Raw genomic sequence first — 24,236 nt, forward strand, 5'->3', positions numbered from 1 at the left:
TATATATTAATTATTTTTTTAAATGTTCAAGAAATTAATAACATAGCCTGTTACTTAGTAGGCTATACAAATTAGAAATAAATTCTAATATAAACTGAATAATAATTTTTCACAAAATATGGGAGGACAGTAGAAAACGGGGTAAGAGGTCATACATCAAATATCATTCAACGAAGGGCGAGCGTGTGGGAGTGTTTTGATTGGTCGATTTGGTGCTGACGTTACGAGCGTTCTGTTTCTGGCGCGTCGCGTCTTCAGGAATGTGAACGCGATGTGCGGCGCATGCGCACATGCGCCCTCGGCGGAGATTATAATGAGCCAGCGGAAGAACTGATGATGATGATGATGCTGCGCGGATACAACAACATCCACATCCAGAATAAAACCGCGACGCGTCGGTAAGAATCGCGTGCGTTCAGCCACCACCGTTGAGTGTCTATGAGCGCACAGGTGAGACGAGCCGTGAATCGGTTTATTCTGCAGATCAGACGCGTCATCCTGATGATCAAATGAGCTCGCGCGCGCTCCAGCACCACTGGCGGACACGGCTTTATTATGATGTGAGTTATTATAAGAGTCATTTTGTTTGAAACACTGTAATTCGGTGCATAAATGTGTTTATATTATGTGGTGAATGGCCTTTACAGAGGCCCTGGAGGGATGACAATATTTGTTGCATAATGCTGTTCAGAGCAAAACATTGGGTTTTTACTTATCTCTCACCATTATAATCCATATATACTTATCCATATTTAAACGAACAGGTCAGTTTTAAAGGTGTCAGGTTCCTATATAATTGAATGGGTGTGTGTCTCCTGTCAGATTAAAGAATACATTGTTTTAATATTGTGATTCTCTGGACAAGCTGTTTCTTTATTTGCATTTGGTTCATATTTCCATAAATAATCATGGCTTGTGTCGATCTCACACCGTTGATATATTGTTTACACACGCAGAAAACTGATCACGTCTCTCTCTCTCTCTCTCTCTCTCTCTCTCTCTCTCTCTCTCTCTCTCTCTCTCTCTCTCTCTCTCCAGGCATGAGAACTAAAAGCTGATAAGGCAGGGGTGTCGGAGTCAGTTCCTGGAGGGCCAGAGCCCTGCAGAGTTTAGCTTCAACCCTAAACATTTTTTTAAAAACACCTGATCAGCTAATCAATTCCTTCATGCTAATTTGAAAATTGCAGGTGTGTGTGTGTTGAAGCAGGGTTGGGACTAAACTCTGTAGGGCTGTGGCCCTCCAGGAACTGACTCCGACACCTGTGTGATAAGGGAAGAAGGAGAATGAAACTGCGGATTGTAGATAAAGTGAGTAGAAAAAAACATACATTTTTATTAATATACTCTATTTGGCAAAAGTTTGGAATAATTCCAAAAAAAAAAAAAGAATAACATTTTTTAAAAATATAATAAAATAGAAAACCGTTTTTTAAAATTGTAATAATATTTCATAATAATATTACTGTTTTTTTTACTGTATTTTTGATCAAATAAATGCAGCATTGGTGAAGAAATGGTAATTATTCCAACCCTTTGACTGGTAATATGTATATATATTATTATATATATACATTTCAGCAATCAGTAATCATTATAAAAAGGACATGCAAATGCCATATATTACATGACATGCACACATGGATAATTCTGTTTGTTTGTGTTTTCCTCAGCAATGGCAGCAGGGGCAGCGGATGGTGATTTATGGGACGGTCTTCCTCATCACGACCCTCCTCATCCTCTACAGCTCCAACAGCTCAGCTGATCTCCACAGCTCCTTTAAAGTCAGCGAGATCCACCACACGGTCAAAAACACCAACCTCAAGAAATGGGCTGGGAAGGAGGGATACCTTCCTGTTTACGGCAACAAGGTGAGCAACTTGTGCAAGTGATGAAATTCCTGTTTACATGGCAAAAACATTATGTGTGTTTTTCTGAAAACTTAAAACCTTAAACCTTCAAGTGCCAAAATATACTTCGAAAATATAATGCAATACAATTCTAACCTTAAAATAGATTCTGGGTGAATGAAAAATGTATTTATTTTTTAAATATTTGGACAATATAAATATATTTACATTGAAAATATATTTTAATAAAGTTGCCAAAAATATACCAGGAAATATAAGTAAAATTATTGAAACATAATATATATATATATATTTACAACATATTTTCCATGTTATTTTTTTATATATATTTTGGACAAATTAAATATATTTACATTGAAAATCTATTTAAAAAAATTAGCAGAATATATTTATACGAGTAATTATGAGTAAAATTATGTTCATATATTTTAATATATTTTAGTTATTTTGTATATTTTGAAATGTATATTGTTTGCTGGATTTCTTATTATTTTTTTGTAGCATTTATAGCATTTTGGGTGAGACATATTTTTAATACATAAATATATATATTTATTTTTTAATTTTATTTTTTTGGACATTATAAATATATTTATACATTGAAAATATATAAAAATGGCCAAAAATATATGAGGAAATATTAGTAAATTAGTATGTATTATATTTTCTAATTTTAAAATACAATTGAAAAAGTTTTTATAAATGGTCAGAATATATTTATAAGTAAATATAAGTACAATTATTTTACATAAATATATTTTAACATCTATATTAGATATTTTCTAATATAAAATAACATTTTGGGTGAATGCAAAATGTTGTTAAAAAACAATATTTATGTTGTTTTTTGGACAATATAAATATATTTACATTGAAAATATATTTTTAAAAAATGGCCAAAAGTATATGAGTAAATATAAGCAAGTAAAGTCATTGATTTTTTTTTATAAATATATTTTAAGATCTATTTTAGCATTTTTGTATATTTTGGAATATATATTTCTGCTGTATGGAATTTTTGTTGCATTTTTATATATTTTCTAATCTTAAAATACATTTTGGGTGAATGCAAAATACATATATATGTATTTTTATATATATATATATATTTCGGAAAATATAAATAATTTTGGATTGAAAATATAAAAAATGTCATATGTGAGAAAATCTAAATTGCTCAGTGAGGTGAACTGTTGTTTCAGAGCATGATCCTGCGCTGCCATCACTGTGCATTAGTGACCAGCTCTAGTCACATGTTGGGGACTCACGCCGGGGACGAGATCGACCGCACGGAGTGTGTTATCCGCATGAACGACGCTCCCACCTCCGGGTACGCATCAGACGTGGGGAACCGGACCAGTGTGCGCGTCGTGGCTCATTCCAGCGTGTTCCGGGTCGTCTGCAAACCCGTGGAGTTCCTCAATCGCTCAGACAGCCCTGCCATCATATTCTGGGGCCCGTCGACAAAGATCGGACGCGACGCCAAGGGAACTCTGTTCCGGCTGATCCAGAGAGTCAGCATGACCTACAGGAACCTGTCGTTCTTCGTCATCTCGCCTGGCAAAATGCAGAAGTTTGACACGCTCTTTCAGAAAGAGACCGGCAGAGACAGGTAAACCTTCAGTTCCAGATGTCCACTGCACTTTTAACATCTTCACTTATTCATTTTTGGAATATAGATGTAAGATTGGTCTTGTTTTAAAGAAGACATTTGGCAGATTTTTGTAGAAGTGAAATAAATTAAGGAAGTTTGACAGAAAAAAAGTTATAGAAGTTTGAGTTTATGAAAATGTACAATGTTAAAAATTTTCTTAGTCATATTTTATATAAAATATATATTTTCAAAAAACCTGGAGGACTCTAAAAATGCAAAACAATCAAAGCCAAACATCTGAACAAGTTGTGTTTCAAATTTTAGCTTGATATCTCCAAAAATAAGCTTTCAGTGAGATTTTATTTGGGCGCAGTACCACACTTCTCCACTAGTTGACATTTGTTTGAGTGATCTGAACCATTATTTTTACAATTTTCATACAATTTATGAAGTAGAAATCCTATTCAGAAATATAGGATGGTTTGGCAGATTTTAAAATGAATTCAACCTCTAAGAAACACAAAAAGATCACGTATGTGCATTATAGCGCTCGCTGCCACATCACAAATGGTGAATCTATTATTTCTTTCTTTATATTTAAAACATTTTCAGACCTTTTTTTGAATGGATGCTATCTTTTGAACTCTTGGCATGAAAACAAACTGAGGTTTCTACCATTCTTTCATGATTTTTCATGTTCATCACTATTTCAAAATAAAGGTCTGAACACGCCTTAGGAGTATGAAAATATTCTTGTTGCAAATTGATAAATTACGGCGGCTCTGTAATTTATTTTGAAAATCATAATGTAAACTAGAGATTGTAAGCTTTCAAATGATATATAGTTTGTCAAGATTAGTTTAGGTTTAGTATAGGATATTACTGTTTTAAATATGTTATGTAATGGCTGTGCCAATATAAGGGGTGTTACAATCGTAACATTTGTTCTAGGGCTGAGCAATTGTCACGGTTAGTTACCGTGGTAATCTCTGTTACCTTAAATTATCAGTTTATTACTGTAAAGCCGCTTTAAATCAATCTACATTAAAAGCGCTATATAAATGAGGATGACTTTACTTGACGGTTAGCTTAGATAGGAAGACGAAGACAAACAGATTAAGATAAATATACATCTATTTTAATGAAAGTTCTCCAAACGGGCAGGATAAACACAACCATACATAACGGAGATCAGACAAAGATAGAGTGAACAGGAGGAACTAAATAGCAAACACAGATGATGGTCATTAATAGGACACAGGTGATACAGATTAACTAATGATGGTAACCAGGGAGACAGAATAGTGGCGGGAAACTGAACAAAGGAACATGTGACAAGTGACAACTAACTGAAAAGTCCATGAACACAGTGGTGACAGCAATGTGGCCAAAATATTATCATATTTTTTCCATATATTTTGATATCGAAATGTGTCACAATATTCATTTCATACCATTAAAGGCACACTATGTAAGATTTTTGGATTAAAATAACCCTGTGATATTTTGTAGAACCATGGAAACACGATTTAATATATTATGTGTTTTATTAGACAGGTGAGCAACTGTTTGGCAACTAAAACTAAAATGTACATAAACCCCGCCCCCCGGAACATGATTTATAGATTATCATGACAGAATATGCTAATCAATGACTAGAAGATAACATGCCTAAATATAACACATAAGATGCCTACATTTATCAACCAACCATTCAGAAATGTCCTGTTGCTTCTACATGTCCTTGTCTCTTCTTCTTGAGTCTCTCCATCATTGTCTGACTTCGGTTTAACATAAAAAGCTGAAAGTGTTTGAAATGTTCAGTGTGTGTCTTTGTGAGGTTAAAGGACACAAGCTCTTGAAGCTCCGCCCCCTGTGCCCGGGAGCAGCAGCTTATTTGCATTTAAAGGGACAGACACAAAACGGTGCGTTTTTTTGCTGACTCTAAAAAAGTGACAACTTTAACATGCTATATAAAAATATATGTGGGGTATTTTGAGCTAAAACTTCACACACACACTCTGGGGACATCAAATACTTATTTTACATCTTGTGAAAAGGGCATTATACCACCACTTAAAATACATTACCGGTCATCCATGAATGTGATTTCTGCCCGAGTCCTGTCGTATTCTCCACCGGCTGTAGAGGTGAAGACAACAACTCCCATGATTCTGCGAAATCAAGGTGTCATCAAGCTACGCCTTTGTTTTGAATAAGCGACTTCTAGCGAGGAAAAATTACATAGTGTGCCTTTAATTGGGAAGGAAAATTATTCCACGTGTTTATTAGACCTAATTTGTTCTATGTTGCTTTGGTTGAGTATTGTTTTGATTGCTGTATTTTTCAGTGTTTGTTATTGTTTCCTGTTTTCACAGAAAGAAGTCTCAGTCCTGGTTAAGCACGGGCTGGTTTACCATGGTGATTGCCATAGAGATGTGTGACAACATAAAGGTTTATGGGATGGTGCCGCCAAACCATTGTGGGTAAGATAAAAGTTTCACTCCAGTGTTTTTTGGGAAACAGTCAATTTCACTGTGTCATTGTGAAAAATAATTATTCAAAAACTTATTTAAATCTAAGTCGGAGCACTTTGGGTGACCCGAGTTCGAGTCCCGGCTCGGGGACCTTTCTCGATCCTGTCCCCCTCTCTCTCCCACTTCACTTCCTGTCAGGTCTCTATACTGTCCTCCATTAATTTTCTCCATAGGGAAATTGATTTTTAACCTTTAACTTATTTTCATCTTATTTTTTTAAATAATAATAATTTGATTATGCTGTTTGCAATGCTTCATGGGATTGTAGTTCTTTCCCTCACTAAAGCCGTTAAGTACACAGTCTTGTACCTTTGTACCTTCAAATCAAAGTTTGTAATGTTGTATTCACCTCGTAGCTGATTGGCTAATGAAAAAGTGGGCGGGCACAGTTGCTCTCTATAAAGACAGAGCGTATTTAGGCCACGCCCACACCAGGGGGGAAAACAATCCAACCGTCTCCATTGACTCTGCATTGTGAGAGGCTGCCTCCTTGTCATTTCTTGCTTCTAACTAAAGACAGAAAAATGCCTAAAAGCTGCTGTGTGACAACAGCAAACAAGCTAAGAAACCCAGAAATAAGTTTTTATAAGCTGTCGACCCCAAAAAACGAGTGTTTAAGGACATAAAAGTGGATCAGGCAGTTGAGACAGAGCGTAACGTGTCTCATTACTCTGAGAACTAACGTACGCCGCTGGAGGAGAGCGTCATCGGCAACACAGGATCGCTTATCTTACAAAAATATAATATATAAAACTGACATTTGGATATTTGACTCACCAGTGACCAAATGTTTAACTTACTGCACATGTAACTGTGTTTTTAGTGCATACTGAGTCAGGATCCCACAATTTACCCATTCGTTCCAGCTTGTATCCACTTTTAAGTCCTTAAACGCTCGTTTTTTGGGGTCAACAGCTTATAAAAACGTATTTCTGGGTTTCTTAGCTTGTTTGCTGTACAGCTCGTCACACAGCAGCTTTTAGGCATTTTCTGTCTTCAGTTAGAAGCAAGAAATGACAAGGAGGCAGCCTCTCACAATGCAGAGTCAATAGAGACGGTTGGATTGTCGTCGTCCCCGGTGGGCGTGGTCTTCAGATTATGACGCGTTACGCTCTGTCTCTATAAAGGCATTTTTTTTATCTGAATAAATCAATGAAATATTTTCCTGAATTGCCTTCCCTGTAGGAGACGCCCTCTGCCCAAACGAATGCCCTATCACTATTACAAACCCCGAGGTCCAGACGAGTGTGTAACGTACCTGCAGAACGAGAGGGGGCGCCGTGGATCACACCACCGCTTCATCACTGAGAAACAGGTGTTCGCACGCTGGGCCAAGCAGTACAACATTAGCTACGCCCATCCGACGTGGTGAGCAACTTAACAATCCAATGGATCCAGCCTGGTGAGTTGAATCCAACATGGCGGCTTTTGTAACTGGGTGACCTTATGATCCAAAATGGCTGCCATTTCAAATGCATTGCCTGCTCAGCAACTTATCCAGTATGGCTGCTGGTTTCTCTTTGATCTGGATTAGTGACTGAGCCAAAATGGAGGCCGTTCAGGGATCCAGGAACAAGCAAAGGGCGGACAATCTTTTTTTTTTCCTTTGGAAAATGAACAAATGATGGAACGTTTATTGTCTTGAGCATGAGGTTTTCAAAAACATCTACATATTACTGCCCTAAAGTTCTCCTACGCCTTCTCTTATACAGTTTTTCACCCATAATCAATCATTTCTCAGAGAATGGAGGCCTTTTTGGGACGAGAAAGAGCAAATGTGTCAGTTGCCAAACAAAATATTCAATCACATCTCGTGGTACAATCAACACATCTGAATGTTAGTCATGTAAAAATGTCAGAGAATAGGACTGAGAATTGAAACAACTTTACAAGATTGTTTTATTTTGTAAATAAGAACTATGTAAATTATTCCAAAACGAACAAAAAATATTTTTACAAGTTTATATGGTTTTAAAATGCCCTAAACAAAACAATATTACAATAAAGTACAGAAAAAAACACAATTTTTAAACAACCAGGTAAAGGGTCGCTTTAAATCACATCATTTTCAGATAAACAGCACGTTTTGTGTATTTTTTTGGGAAGCTATTGGAATGAAAGTTATTTATCCCTTTATTTCTGAGAGCGCTAACTATATCGCTTCAGTTTTGTCGTCTGTCGCTTTAAATGCTCAGGCTATTTAAAGCAGGGTGGATTCTGATTGGCTGTCAAAGTTTTTATCGTTCATCTTGTTCTGAATGTGATTCAAAAGATATTGTTTCTCTGTGCCGTTATCGTTAGCTGTGGTGTGGACTCTGCTATTCTTTTACACTTAGAATGATTTTTGGAACTATATCTTTATGGTTATCGCTATAGTTATCGTACTTTGTATGAACGGGGCCTTAAGTCATATGAATCCTGACCAAATGTCAACTCCACTACGAGTCGAGTCCACTACACTACAAGAACATGTCCAGGTCATTTTTGCCACAAAATCATAGAAAACATAAGAAAATCTATGAAACCCAGGCCTAGGAGCATTCATATGTTTTGCATTATGACCCAGTTCTCATTACAAAATGTGTAAATTGATTTTAATTGTACAGTATGTGTACATGATGTAGTCATATTTGTTACGCTGACTGTAATATGATAGTGTATGAAATAGTGAAATATGAAATAGTGATGGGTCATTCATGAACGATCCCCGTTCATTGCGTCTGTCACGTGACAAATGAACGAAAGACTTGGATGGTAAAGTAATTATTTATATTCCCTGTAAATAATTTTTGACTGCATAATAATGATTTCTTAATTCAGAATATGACCAAGATTGCGTAGGTGGATGTATAACATTTAAAGCCACTTAATGAACGAAACGACTCGAATAAAGATTTGTTCATTTTGATGAACGAGATTGAACAAGAGAGTCAGTAAAATGATCCGAAACTTCCCATCACTATGTAATATATGCTGATAAAAATAATTTTTTTCTCCATATATAGTCATTTTCATTACTGTATAATTATGCTGGAGGGTTTATATGAACTAAAACTATTAAAAATAATTCCCATTAAGGCGAGAGGATAACAAAAGTAGATATCCTTAAATCCCTCTGTAATATTTTCCCCATCTAATATGTGAACGCAATGAAAAAATAATTTTTAACCTGGCTTTATCCAATACTCAGATTTCGTTTTTAAAAATATATCCAAATTAGTGCATATTTAATTAGATAATGGCTAATTTGCATATTTAAACATTAAATTACAGAAAACTTGTTAAAAAAAAAGACATAAAATGACTAAAGTAAATATTAAAAAAGCTAATTCAAAATACTGTAATATTATATAAATAATACTAAATATAATTTGATGAATTAAAATAAATTGTCATTTGAATTTGGAGGGTACATATGTTATAATGCAAAACTTCTCACTGGACCTAAAATTGGCTTCATGTAAAATATAATTGTCTTTTGATTGTGGGTGAAATATGACCTGGGCATATCTTTGTGAAGTTCAACCAAAAATAAAAAAAAGATGTACTATATTCATCAGCACCAACAATCACAAACACCCTGTGGCGTTGAAAGCGTGTCAGCCGTGTGTGATGAGGCCTTTCGGTTTATTATGACCTTTTTACCAAGCAGTTCTGATGTTATTGATCAGTTGTACAGTTTGAGTATTTCCGGCTACAGCTGTTAGTGTACAGATACACATTTAAATATCACGCTATGACTGATTTATGACTATGAATTGCTTTATGACTGTTGTAAATGCTCTGCTCTCATTGGACGATGCCTTTTCTGGCACTGTGCTTTCATTGGAGAACTCAAGTTGTCGTTGGTAACCGGTAGAGGTAGCTTTAAATGTCTTGCCTTTGATTTGTACGAGACCCATAAATAACAGATGATCCGCTGATAGATAACAAAACCGCTCGGTTCATAAGATCATTAAGTTGATCTTGCATCTCCAATGTTGCAAAGTGTAAAAAAGCCACAAGCATGAGAAGAACTCATAGCTTTGAGTAAACATCCCAAACGTAAGAGTTTTAATTTTCACGTCCTGCCTGAAATGATCTCGATTATCACCTGTAATGTTGAGAATTTATTTGGTTTTTATTGATTTCGTTCTTGAAAATCAACTGTCTGCACAAGCGCAGAGGGATTGTGGGTAATATATTGAGATGAATAGATTTGCACAGGGTTTCAGACTGAAATCAGTATGTACTATTATTATTATTATGATAATGATGATTATTACTCATGGTTGCAGTATTATGACAGAATGAGCTGATTGTTTTGCTCTTCACTCATTATGAATGTTCTTTACATGCCTGTCTTAAAAAAATAAACGTATACCTTTGAAAACGGACTCTTGAGTTTCATGATTTGTTCGTTTATGATTCTAACAATATTCATGACAGTTCACTGATACAAACAATAATAAAGAGGCGATACAAAATGATTCACAAAATGTACATTGATAAAGAATGCAAATGTTTTTTACACTTTAAATTCATACGTTTTGAGTGCGCACTTGTTCTGCACTTCCTGTTGTATTTCCTATAGTCCTTCTAATGCACTTCCTGTGGTCATCCTTTGGACAGGTCAGGAAATACAGCTGCGATTTTCTGCCTGAGTCCTGATAAACTGATCAGTAGAGCCTCCTGCAGGGAAGACAAACACATTTAATGAACTGCAGCAGTTAAACAAGACAACAACATTAACTTTTAGATATGGTTTCATTTCTAGGGCTGGGTATTGACACTAATGTCTCGATTCAATTTGATTAATTTGGATAAACAGGTAAAACTAAAAAAAATGTGAATATGGTGCAAAAGTTAATTTATTTCAGTAATTCAACTTAAAAGGTGAAACTAATATATTATATAGACTCATTACATGCAAAGTGAGATATTTCAAGCCTTTATTTGTTATAATTTTGATGATTATGGCTTACAGCTTATGAAAACCCCAAATTCAAAATTAGAATATTGTGAAAAGGTTTTCATAAGCTGTAAGCCATAATCATCAAAATTATAACAAATAAAGGCTTGAAATATCTCACTTTGCATGTAATGAGTCTATATAATATATTAGTTTCACCTTTTAAGTTGAATTACTGAAATGAACTTTTGCACGATATTAAAATTTTTCGAGTTTCACCTGTATGTCACGTACTGTACATCATATTTTCTTTAAGGAAAAAATCTCTCATCTAATGCAGTAAACTATACATGAAACCCTGTCAGTTGGTACATTAGTATAATATTAAAGGTTTAAAATGAAGTGTGCGTTTCCTCGGTCACCTCGGTGCGGATGGTGCGACTGCCCTGCCCAGGACAGGTGTTGAGGTAAAGGTCAAAGAGCACGCTGGGTTCAGTGACGCTCAGATTCTCATCGGTCTCAACGCTGGCCTCCAACCCCTGAAGACCACCGAACACCACCAGCATGTGCCTGGCAGAGAACACAGTCGAGTTTCATGTCTCGGCAAATCAAAACACAGCATATTTAAAACTGAAACACACATTTACAACTTAAATAGCAATTTGATTAGAGATAAAATAGCCGAAGTTTAGTCTCTTTTGAAAGCAGACACATGTTTTATGCTAAAACTGCTAGAAAAATCAAAGCTGTGTTCCAAACTTGAGGTTGATATCTCAAAAAATGAGCTTTTAGTAAGATTTTGTTTGGGCACAATAACAAACTTTTAAATAGTTTACTTTTCCTATGTCATAGCATATGTCATGAAAACTAAAGTCTGCAAGCTTTCAGATTATAAAGTTTGTCAAGATGACTTTAAGTTTAGAATAAGTTAAAAATATGTAATAGGAAACGTCCCAGTGACAGTTTTAGATGCATTCATCAGCCATAAAATAAGACTCACTTGAATGGAGATAGAGAGACGTGATCGGTGTTGTTTCCTTTCTCTGATGTGCCAATGGTCAGATCATATCCGTCTTTATACGGACACTCCGTGAACACAGCGCCTACACAAACACACACACACACACACACACACACACACTTCAGCTTTACCAGCTGCTGGAGAGTTAAGAATTAAATAGATGAATAAATGTGAAGAACTCACTGAGACAGGAAGCCAGTCGGACGCTGTATCCCCAGTACAGTCCACCTTCAGTCCTCGGGACATGAGGAGCCACAACTACACCTTTATACACTCGCCCCTCTGAAACACACACACAGGGTTCAAATCATCAGATATGAAAACTATTTGAGCTCTAGTATCCACCTTATTTTTTCGAACCAGAAGTAAGTTATTTCTGTGAATGTGCGAGACTTCAGATTCATTAGCCGCCCACTTTTTCAGCGGCGCTGGTTCCGGAAGTAATAAAATTTTCAATTTAAAAATAATAATAGTTAAAAATATATTTAAAACATGCATATATTCAAATATGTCAGTATTTTGAGAACGTAGGGAGATCTAACACGCTTCATGGGAGTGGGCGGAGCTAAAGAGCTCTTTGCTCGTTTCGACTCTGATTGGTGGAATTTTCTGTACTGCATCATGGGTAATGTAGTTTTCCACCAGGAATTCCACTGACTTAAGTTGAAACAATGCAGACTGACGGCTTCAACAAAAGCAAATACCATCGATTAACAACCTCATAGCTCACAGTAAGGCTGTCTTTAAAGGTTTATAAGTTATGGTTAAAATTAAATTTCCCTATGGAGAAAATGAATGGAGTTTGTACTTCCGGAAACTGACTGTTGAACTCCATTGCTATAACTCGAGGAATAACAAAGTGAATAAAAAAGCGATTTGTGCTACAAACCAGTGCGTTTATGATTATATATATACTATAGTTTATGTTTAATAAATTAAAATAATATGATATGAACTAAAACTAGAAAACACATTGTTAATAGAAATAAAGCCAAAATCAATTAAATATATTAGAAGAAAAGTTTGAAGTAAATGAAAATTTTGAACTAACTAAAACTAGTGAACCGAAGTCATTTTATACTGTATAGTGCTTATACAATACAGATTGTTTCAAAGCAGATTCACAGTAATAAACGGGAAAATAAAAATTAATGAATCGGTTATGAAACAAATTCTATTTCAGCTGATAAGCAGCTCTACAGAAGACAACAGTGTCACTATTCAGCTCAATTCAGTTCAATACGATTTCAATTCATTTAAAAAACAGTGTCAATGTTATAAAGTGCATCAATTGATATATAGAAACTATAAAATAAAAAACAAAAGCAATTTCAACTATAATAGTATATAATATAATACACAAGCAGTGTGTATACCTTGGTTTTGGCTCTTGTTGAGCTGTACAGTCACTCTCAGTCCCATTTTAAGGTGTTTATCGATCTGAACTTCCTGTAGATAGAATAAAGAGATTGAGACCCTTTCATTTTCACTGAAAGGCCAGTCAGTCTGCGAGTCTTTAAACACACACCTTCCTCATCCCGCAGTTGACGAAGGACCCTTTCCCCGGTTTGCTTGGTCGGTCGAGCACCACCCCCTCTCGAAACTCCGCCTCCTCGTCCATGCGCATGTGATGCGGGCTGTCCAGAGGATTCAACAGACCTGACACACACACACACACACGTTTGAAGTGATTATGCAAACATTCGCCTCTAGAACAGGATCAGTGTTAGATTATGTGATACTCACCAGCAAACTGCAGGTCTGGATGCTTCGGGAAGAAAGATTTCCGCAGATATCTGCACACAACACAGATGTGATGCATAAACGTCTTCGTGCACATTAATATGACATAAATCTGATAGTGACAGCACTCACTGTGGACACTCCAGGTATTGCAAGATGCGTGCGAGCTGGACGCAGGCCTGGCCTTTCTTTCCAATGCCTTTGAACTCTCCCTCAACGCTCCTGAAATATTAAGATCATGTTTTGAAGGTTGGACTGTGCATTCAAATCGATAACACTGCATTATATTTGCTGAATGAAATCCTATACTTGTTTCAAACTAATATTGGGGTGCTAATTTAAAAAAAAAATAGTGCCTGTTTTGCTTTAGCACATCACACTTTATCACATATTATGTGCAATTTGTAGCACTTTTGCTTTTGAAGTCTTGTATTATCCCTTAATCAGCAGAAAAACTGCCACAATTACACGATTCCTCTCTTCCTCTGAACCAGGTTACAAACATTTGCTCAATTACCAGCCGATTTTCATTTGTATGGCATTATTTAATGCCTAATCCATGATTTAAAGGTTAGAATTATATGCCAGTCACAGAAGAAAATGCAAACATGACCCAGATGTTTTCGGCTACATCTGTGGGTGTTTTACTACATGCAGACAGTGACAGAAAATGACAGATTTTGTGTACAGAAGACAGTCTCAAAAACGCAGTTTGAAATCGCTGGTGTCTCTGAGGTCACAAACTACCTTGTAACCAATCATGTAAACGTGTGATCGACAACCAGTGGATCTCTGAGCTGCTGGGAGTGAGCGGAGGCGGGGCTCATTTGCATATTCATAGAATGGCGTATACTAAATGAGGCAAGGGTGTCGAGTTACATTCAAGCTAGGGCATGACAATTTTTTTTTCAAGGAAAAAACTTTTAAATATGTAATTTTGGTGATCAAAGATGAGTTTTAAGGGATTTAAGCATTATTGACTACAGGGGGACTTCAACATTTGATTTCTTCTGTTATTTTCATAAACTGAGATACACATACATACATGAAATATCTTCAGTCTTAACATTCAAACTGTATGTGATGTAAACTGTACAGTATGTAATGACTTTAATTGATATTTTTGAACTCAGCATCATCAAACTAGGCCTATTTTGAAAATCACAGAATGTGTTGACCAGATGCAAGGCTGTGTAATCAAAGACAAATACTCAAAAATCCAAGTAGCGACTCACTTTGCGTCCTCCTCGCCCAGCTCGTCAAATATGACCACCTCATCCACACAGAAGACGCCACAGGCCCGGGCGATCTGACCCGCCAGGTACGTCCGCAGCTCCGGTGACTGAGCATTATCCATCACTGAACCAGGCAAAGCCACACTCAACGTATACACACGACCTGACAAGACAGGACAATTCAGTACGGTTTTACTCTGGTATTGTACTACATATGGCAGAGCTGCACGATTAATCGTTAAACACCCATGCGATCTTATTCCTAAATGACAACGATTTGTCTGTGTGTATTACACCTTCGACAAGTACACAGCGGTTCACTCAGAGAGAGCCGTTGTCATGTAAACGTATGAAACTGCTTTAAAACCACACAGTATTATTATTTCTGTCTTACAACAATTCATATTATCAAAGAAATTCTGAGATAAAAGTTAATAGTTGGGCCACTCTGGGAGTCAGTGGCAACTAAAAGATTGAAAAGTCCTGGTCTAGTACACATTATATATTAGGGATGTACACAATTTAGCAGTGAAAGTTTGCAATTTTGAATATAGCAAAGCTCTCTCACCTTTCCTTTCCTTCTCTTCATGCTGAACCTGCTGCTTATTTTCCTCCTCTTTCTCCTGCTTCTGCTTCTGCTTCTCCAGCTGCTGGATGAGTTTGCCCTCTTTGCGTTGTCTCTGCTCCTCTTTCTCTGGGGATGAAGATACAGACAGCAGATTTGAACACTTTAATATGACTGTGAGAGGAGCTTTACGTCATGATCTTAACCCTTAAAAACTCCAGTGATAACATTTACTCTATATGTAAAGATGTCTCAAAATATTAGTCATTATAACTTGTAAAGCTTCCATGTAACTTTATTTTTTTAAATATATGAAGACTGAAGACAATATATGTATGTGAACAACTTTATAGGACTGAAGTGCCTTTGCTTAATTTATTCTATTTTAAATTTATTTGTATTTATTTTCTTTATCGAATTTGTTCTAGTTAATTGAGTTAACTATGTTCTGCACATAAGTCTCCCAACGAGAGATTTTGTTTTGTAAATAAGTGTGTTTAATAAAAATAAAAAGATCTTAACCCTTGTGCATCCTTCCTGTGTCATTTTTTGATATATTAAATCATTTCTAAGGTCTCTAAAGTAGCAACATGATCAAAAAACCTGTTGCACACAATCTACTACTTGCCTTCTGTAGCCTGATTGATAGTTTAGACTTTTAGCAAGTAAAAGGCCTTTTAGTATAGTTGTAAAACGTCCTTGCGCGTCTTCTTGCTGTGAAATCTTTACTGATTTTTATACAAGTAAACATTGTCAGGGATATTTCAAGATGAACACTCACTGGACTGAAGCAACTTAGGTTTACTTGAGTATCCAGACCTAATATATTATAAAAAATATGTTCAAATGTGAGAATCAAATATGATCATCAGTCTTTTTGAGGAAGGTTTATTTATTCAACTCTCGATTCTCATTGTATTGCATTATATGTTTTAAAACTACAGAGCTTTGATCATAAAACGAAGCATTTGAAATATCATCTTACTAAGACATATTATTGGCAGATATAGAGTGATGACTGATATTTATATGCATACGTTATACTGTTATAAAGATCTCATTGAATTACACTAGAATCTTCAGAATTTAATCTTATTTTTGGTCCATATAAATATCATAATCTGCATAAGATTGCATATTTTTGCTCGGTTTGAGCCTCTGATTAAAATTGAAGTGTTTTTTCCTCGAATAAGAGCTCCATATTCTCACTAGATCATACTATATGAGCCATAAAAGCCTTGATGGGTCAAATATACAAAACACAACACGTATGCAAACATTTTTAGATTATTTATGACTATTATCAATCCGTCTTGTGCCTTTCTGAGACATTTTTGATACGAAATAGGAATTCCAGCTTGATGTCAAATACTTTTCTGAATGTAAATGTAGAATATTTTCAAGTTGTCACTTACTTTGTCCTTTCCATTTCCTCCAGTTTAATCTCTCTTCACCCTAAAAATTGAAATATTATAAACACGTGACATTAAACTGACATAAACAGGGTATTTATTAGTCTTAAATCACTAATGTGAAACAAAACAGCTTGGTAATTACTTCCATTTTATAGCTCCAAATTTATAACGACCACTGTAATGTGAAAAAACACAGTTCAAACCTCTTTATTTGGGGGTTGATTTGGTTTATTTTTCTTCACTGGAGGTTCATCAGCCATGCTGTCCTGTGTGTGTCACGTCTATAACGATCCCTAAGAGAACAAAGACGCAATATTTGGTTCCTAACGTTTCTTTGCAAACACTAAATTATTTGCTATTTTGCACCACTGACATTAACTCCTACATTAATAAACAAATATTTCATATATTTATTTTCAGAATATATATCAAGAGTGGTTAATACTCAAAACAGACGTAGGTTTGCACTGCAGATATTGCTGTTGTTTGTGACCGGAGGCTTTTAACAGGCGCGCTTCCTCTACAGCACAGACTCTGAGTGAAGAACATCGCGAACTCGAGTCTTAAATAAAACCATCAAAATATCAGAGTTAGGACACCAAACAACGAATTAAACAACACCTGACAGCTCTATAAACACTTCAACACCACAGATCACATCATGGTAAGAAGAAAAATGCAGCCAGTGTCGTGTAAATGTCTTTGTTTAGTGCGAGTCTGGCTGACATGTGGCTGTGTGTGTTTATGTTTCGTATGAGTCATATGTGTGCGTAATAATTACATATATATACGTAACTACATACTACACTACAGATCAACCTATGTTTTTTTTTTGTTATGAAAATTCTAGTTTTCTTTTTTGTTATGACTCTATATGTGTTTATACACACACACACGTATGTACTACGTAGGCATGTTTGCATGCATGTGTATACATATTACATAAATTTAATGTTTTTAAAATATGCCTCAAATGCTCATCAAGCCTGCATTTATTTGATATAAAATACAGAAAAAAATGTAATTTTGTGAAATATTATTACAATTTAAAATATGGGTTTTGTATTTAAATATACTTAAAAATACAATTTATTCCTATGCTCATTCTATAATTTTTGATCAGTACTGTGTGTGTATATATATATATATTAGGGATGCATAACGATTAATCGCAATTAATCGTTTGCAGAATAGAAGTTTTTGTTTACATCATATATGTGTGTGTATTGTGTAAAATAATTATGTATTTTTAAATACACACACATGCATGTATATATTTTAAAAATATTTATATGTTTATATACATTTTTATATTTAAATATAATTTATATTATATATAATTCTAAATAATTAATATATATAAAAAAAAATTCTTAAAATTGTACATGCATGTTTGTATATTTATATATACATAATTATTATACACAGTACACACACATATATGATGTAAACAAAAACTTTTATTCTGCAAACGATTAATTGCGATTAATCGTTATGCACCCCTAATATATATATATATCCTATATCGTATACCATACATATGCCATAAACCATAGATTGTTCTAATGTCTAGTCATCTTTTCCCCCCTGTTTATTATAATATTATAGTGCCTTAGTTGCATTATGCAATAATTGTGGCTCATTTCTATGAAGGGGGAGCTTATAATATTTGCGATTTTTGAGATATTGTTATTACAAACTGCATTAAAGAGCTCAGCTCATTTGCATGTTATCTTTGTGTTTATATCTGGATATTTGCTTGCACTTTGATTTGTAATGTGTAATACTTATTACATATATTTCCCATGATTACTACCTGTATATTCAATATAGCTGGAGGAAAGTGGACTCAGTAAGTTCAGTTATGGTCGTAGATTCATATTTGGGAAAACATTTAATAGTCAGTATTACAACTGAGTGTAAATGTAAGAGTTAAACCTACAGACAAAATCAAGTATTCATGTAGTTGAACTTGTAGTTGAACTTGTAGTGTTCTGTGTTTGTCTACAGCCTCAGAACGAGCACATCGAGTTACACCGCAAGCGCCATGGCTATCGCCTGGACCACCACGAGAGGAAGAGAAAGAAGGAAAGCCGTGAGGTGCACGAGCGCTCGCACAAAGCCAGGAAGATGATCGGCCTCAAAGCCAAACTCTACCACAAACAGAGACACGCTGAGAAGATCCAGATGAAGAAGACGTGAGCTTGACTTCCCACCAGCAGCTTCACTTTGCTTAAGATATAGGCTGAATGTCAAAGAGGTTTGATGACCTGTTGCATATTCATTTGCGTTACAGCATTAAGATGCACGAGCAGAGGAAGAGCAAACAGAAGGACGATGAGAAGACACCAGAAGGGGCGGTGCCAGCGTACCTGCTCGACAGAGAGGGCCAATCACGCGCCAAAGTCCTCTCCAATATGATCAAACAGAAGAGGAAAGAGAAGGCTGTGAGTATCCAATCAGACAGCAGATTTATGATATTAAAGTTGCTTAATATTGCTTATGTCTGTTTATTTATATATATGCTTTAAGACAAACCATGTGCAAATGCTTCAAAAACCTGGTTTAAAAACAAAGTTTGTCATCAGCAACATAATTAGCTGTTCGATAACATAGTCAAGCAAAAGGCTAATCGTATTAATTGTCGTTATGTGTCCGACGTTGTAGAGAGCGTTACATAAAACGCATTACATATTAGATTATGATTAGATTACTTTATTATCCCCATGGGGAATAAATTTGTTGCTTGTGTGTCAACATGCGTACACACAAAGAACCCACAATATACATAAATAAATAAAAATATATAAAAAAACGAATCATCACTGAGGCCCGCTCGGTAAACACCAACACTGTCTTTCATTTAAGAATTTTACTGACTTTTGCAAGAAGGATTTTTTCCCCTTGCCATCGAGCAGCATTGCGAGTGGATCTGGTAATCCGAGCTGGTGTGAGTGAGTGGAGGCGGGGCTAATTTACATATTCATAAATGAGGCACGGGTGAAAAATAATTTCTTCATGCCTTAAAATAGCTGGAATGTAACTATTACATTCAAGCTATTTCAAGGCATGAAGAAATTATTTTTCCCATGAAAAACATTTAAATATGATTATCAAAGATGAGTTTTAAGGGATAAAATGATTGACTACAGGGGGGCTTTAAATGTCGGTCCTGTTGTACCCAGTGTTCTTTTAGTTTTACTCTAGTTTTACTAATATATTTTGAATTAGCTAAAATTAATTGTTATTTTATTTCAATTAACAGAAGTGTTTTTAATAGTTTTAGTTTTTGTCAATGATAACAATGAGCAAATATATGAAACAATTAAGTGAAAGCTAGAAGATTCTGCTTTATCTTTTGATAATGTTCAAAGGAACGTGCAAGAAAAAAATATTGACTAAAATAAACATAAAATTCGATCAATCCAGTCAGTTATCAGTCGATTACTCGAAGTTCCGTCATTCATTGTAATATCCTATTTTGTTTAGAAGTGTGTTATATCACAGAAGTAAAACTGCCATGTTGTCTTGTCCTATCTGTAAGTTGTCTGTACTAAGCATAGTGTTTGTTTGATGTGTTTCTTTAGGGAAAGTGGGAAGTTCCTTTACCGAAGGTCCGAGCCCAGGGTGAAACCGAGGTTTTGAAAGTCATCCGCACAGGAAAGAGACAGAAAAAGGCCTGGAAGAGAATGGTGACCAAAGTCTGTTTCGTAGGAGACAGCTTCACTCGCAAACCACCCAAATATGAGCGCTTCATCAGACCTATGGTAAAATATCACACATGCACTCTTGGGCTGGGCAATATGAATAAAAATTATATCTTGAGTGAGTTGTGAGAATAGAAAGGCCAAATAAATGTCATCTTAATATATATATATATACTCACAAATGTTTTTATATTTTATATAATATAAGCCCTATTACACACTAAATGCAACAAAATTGTAAATATGTGTCAACACTTTGCAATAAGGTCCCATAAGTTAACATTAATAAACAAATGAGCATACATACATATTATACACATATAGACACGCATACATACATTCATACATACATAATATACATACACACACACATATACACACACATATATATATATATATACACACATTCTTTTTTACTATTTTACATAATAGAAGCCCTATTACACACTAAATGCATCAAATAGGTAAATATTTGTTGACACTTTACAATAAGTTGTAAATGCATGAACTAACATGAACAATACATTTGATGCAGTATTTATTCATCTTTGTTAACATTAGTTAATAAAATATCTGTTAATTTTTAGTTCATGTTAGCTCAGGACCATTAAGTAATATTAAGATACAACTTTTGATTTTAGTTATGTATTAATAGTCACATTAGCATAAATGGAAAAGTGTTACCCAATATTTTGATGTATATTAACGGAGTCGTGATTGTAAATGTCTCCAGGGTCTGAGGTTTAAGAAGGCACACGTCACTCATCCCGAGCTGAAGGCCACGTTCTGTTTGCCCATCCTGGGGGTGAAGAAGAACCCTTCCTCCACGCTGTACACTACGCTGGGCGTCATCACCAAGGGCACGGTCATCGAGGTCAACGTCAGTGAGCTCGGATTGGTCACGCAGGGTGGGAAGGTCATCTGGGGTGAGTCTGATTGGCTCTTCATTTTTTCATCTATGCAAAACTTAAATGAACACACTGACTTTTTGGACTTTAGCTTATTCACCGTATCTCCCAGAGATAAGTCCATACATACCCTTCTCATCTCCATACGTGCCGTAACTGTCTGACGCACCCACCGCTAGCCTAGCTTAGCACAAAGACTGGAGGTTAATGGCTCCAGCTAGCATACTGCTCCCAATAACGCCAACATTTTCCTATTTACATGTTGTGATTTGTAGGGCTGCAACAACGAATCGATAAAATCGATAAAAATCGATTATTAAAATAGTTGGCAACGAATTTCATTATCGATTCGTTGTGTCGCGCGACACGGAGATGTAAAAACATAATTGTGAGTATATTCTGTGCTATTGTTAAGCCCCACAAAAGGGACAAAAACATTATAAAGCATCATAAAGTTGTCGTGCCGTGCACTATATGATAAGTGTTCTGAAGCCATTATATAATATAATGTGAGATATAAATGAATATTTAAGTCATTAAATTCAAGATCACGTACACTTTTCCCTCCGCTGCGGCTGTCAGTCATTCTCCATTCAGCATCAAACAGCGCGTCGCGTTCGGTTACGAGTCAACACGATGAAAAACTCTCTCCAAGATGATTCAATGTTACTATAATTATACTTGATCTGAAGATAAAGGTCTATGGTTTTGCATTAAACAACTTTATCTTGCTGGACTTTATTGCTGCATCATGTTACTTTCTACCGGGTTTTTCTCAACACTGGAGTAGAGTCAGAGCACTAACTGTTCTTCACGCGCACAGTAACTGACATTTAAAACTGTTTAAAGAAAATGCTCAATAAACTATTGCATAGATAGATATATACTGTATAATACATACGCATCAATATGTCTTTCCTTTGTGATTTGAACTTTTCAATCCGGACTCGAAGCGCTGCGCGCTGTGACTCGTGTTGCTTCAAGCGCATCATTCTGCGCTCGCGATGCGCATAAGCGCGGTGTGCCGCACTGTATTGGGGCTTTTCATATCATAATACAGCGACGCAATGAACGATTATTAATAGCCTTTCTAGTTCTGTACTATCCATCATGTTGCTGCCTCATTAAACCGATGTATACATTTAAAACATGTCTCAATTTTATAGTAGGCTATAAAATAATTAATCTTTTGGATTTTTGTTATCTTGTTTTTCATGAATGTATTTTACAACAATACAAAGAGCAATGTGTAACGTTTTACCAAATTTAGTGTTACACTTATTCTAATATTTGTTCCTCACTAAATGTTTTTTCATGTTCAGATTTAATACAATTATTATGCACTTGTGATTTTTCTAGACTAAATTGTATGCTTAATTAACCACTATTCTAGTTTATAATAGCATTTATGGTCTTTTTTATTTTAATGAAGTTGTCTGTATTAAGTAGATTGTGTTTAACACACAAAATAGTGATTATCAGTTCAACACACATAGTTATAGAAATTCTACTTGATTTAAAAAAAAACTGCCCTGGTATCGGATTGGTATCGGTCGATACTCAGAATTTTTTGTATCGGATCGGTTCTGAAAAAAATGGTATCGGTGCATCCCTATCAAGGAGCGACCTGTTTGTGCACTTTCTGAAGATTTTTTTGCACTGTGAATTTGCACTGTCAGTTCTGTTTTTGAATAAAGGGTTGGGAATGAATGCTTTTTTAAATTATTATTTTATCCGATTAATCGATTAATCGAAAAAATAATTGACAGATTAATCGATTATTAAAATAATCGTTAGTTGCAGCCCTAGTGATTTGTATAGTCACAGCGTGTACAAATATCAAGGCCACATGAGACACATCTTCTAACCGTATACATACTAGGGACTATATTCTCAGAAGGCAAAGCACTGCTACTTCTGCGGAGTGATTAGCGCAACACTGAGCGAACTCTCGTCTCCTCACCACGGGGCGTCTCAGGCGCTGTGAGCAAATCCCTCCGCAGAAGTAGCAGAGCTTCACCTTCTGAGAATATAGTCCCCAGTATGTATACGGTTAGAAGATGTGTCTCATGTGACCTTGTTATTTGTACACGCTGTGACTATACAAATCACAACATGTAAATAGGAAAATGTTGGCGTTATTTTGTCACTTATTGGGAGCAGTATGCTAGCTGGAGCCGTTTACCTCCAGTCTTTGTGCTAAGCTAGGCTAGCGGTGGGTGCGTCAGACAGAGTTACGGCACGCACGGAGATGAGAAGAGTATGTATGGACTTATCTAACTCTGGGGGATACGGTGGATAAGCAAAAGTACCAAAAAGTTGGCATGTTCCTTTAAAAATGTGTTTAAGAGTGAAAAATGAAATGTGATGATGTGTTTCAGGTAAATACGCCCAGGTGACGAATAACCCAGAAAACGACGGCTGCATTAATGCCGTGTTGCTTGTATAATGGAAACCTGAAGCGTTTATTATGGAACTGTGCCTCGGAGTACAGCCGGGAGCGGCTCTTGCGTGGAATAATGTTGTCAGCGTCAGCGTACTGGAAGTGTTGAGATCACAAGACCGGATGATATGCAGACAGTTGATGGAGTTTCGTCTTCTCATCTGGACCCAATGCTCACAAAAACATGTGGATCGGAAATAAAGTGCTGTTTATTTTCAAATAAAATTTTCAGCTGTTTCTCTTTGCATTTATTATTTTTTCATGCATTCTGTATTAAAGGGATAGTTCACATGAAACAATTATGTCAAT

General features: G+C 35.7%; 3 protein-coding genes across 6 annotated transcripts; 2 read left to right on the forward strand and 1 right to left on the reverse strand.

Moving 5' to 3' along the window:
• The first annotated feature begins 264 nt into the window (after nt 1-264).
• st6galnac6 (ST6 (alpha-N-acetyl-neuraminyl-2,3-beta-galactosyl-1,3)-N-acetylgalactosaminide alpha-2,6-sialyltransferase 6) lies at nt 265-8,750 on the forward strand. Of its 4 annotated transcripts, none has more exons than XM_079586386.1 (6): nt 265-564; nt 1,245-1,308; nt 1,671-1,868; nt 3,071-3,480; nt 5,841-5,948; nt 7,185-8,750. In XM_079586386.1, exons 2-6 carry the CDS (start codon nt 1,285-1,287, stop codon nt 7,369-7,371), a joined length of 927 nt encoding a protein of 308 aa, XP_079442512.1. In that variant the 5' UTR covers nt 265-564; nt 1,245-1,284; the 3' UTR covers nt 7,372-8,750. The 4 variants fall into 4 exon arrangements, with proteins under 4 accessions (XP_079442512.1, XP_079442514.1, XP_079442511.1 ...); XM_079586388.1 differs by lacking the exon at nt 265-564 and adding an exon at nt 6,046-6,137 and having other exon boundaries at nt 1,215-1,308; nt 7,185-7,389; XM_079586387.1 differs by lacking the exon at nt 265-564 and adding an exon at nt 1,501-1,516 and having other exon boundaries at nt 1,270-1,308.
• Nucleotides 7,881-17,409, reverse strand: spout1 (SPOUT domain containing methyltransferase 1). The gene is made up of 13 exons (XM_079586382.1): nt 17,326-17,409; nt 17,073-17,162; nt 16,870-16,909; nt 15,458-15,583; nt 14,890-15,052; nt 13,787-13,876; nt 13,658-13,707; nt 13,440-13,570; nt 13,288-13,360; nt 12,095-12,193; nt 11,891-11,993; nt 11,313-11,460; nt 7,881-10,670 (listed from the first exon to the last, which is right to left on the reverse strand). The coding sequence occupies exons 2-13, from the start codon at nt 17,127-17,129 to the stop codon at nt 10,596-10,598; spliced, it is 1,155 nt and encodes a 384-aa protein (XP_079442508.1). The 5' UTR covers nt 17,130-17,162; nt 17,326-17,409; the 3' UTR covers nt 7,881-10,595.
• On the forward strand, nt 17,336-24,164 carry nsa2 (NSA2 ribosome biogenesis homolog). Its single transcript, XM_079586390.1, has 6 exons — nt 17,336-17,533; nt 18,880-19,067; nt 19,166-19,316; nt 20,457-20,636; nt 21,310-21,502; nt 23,866-24,164. The coding sequence occupies exons 1-6, from the start codon at nt 17,531-17,533 to the stop codon at nt 23,931-23,933; spliced, it is 783 nt and encodes a 260-aa protein (XP_079442516.1). The 5' UTR covers nt 17,336-17,530; the 3' UTR covers nt 23,934-24,164.
• The last annotated feature ends 72 nt before the right edge of the window (nt 24,165-24,236 follow it).

The sequence above is a fragment of the Phoxinus phoxinus genome, assembly GCF_949152265.1.
Source record: "Phoxinus phoxinus genome assembly, chromosome: 17".
NCBI classification, from domain to species: domain Eukaryota; kingdom Metazoa; phylum Chordata; class Actinopteri; order Cypriniformes; family Leuciscidae; genus Phoxinus; species Phoxinus phoxinus.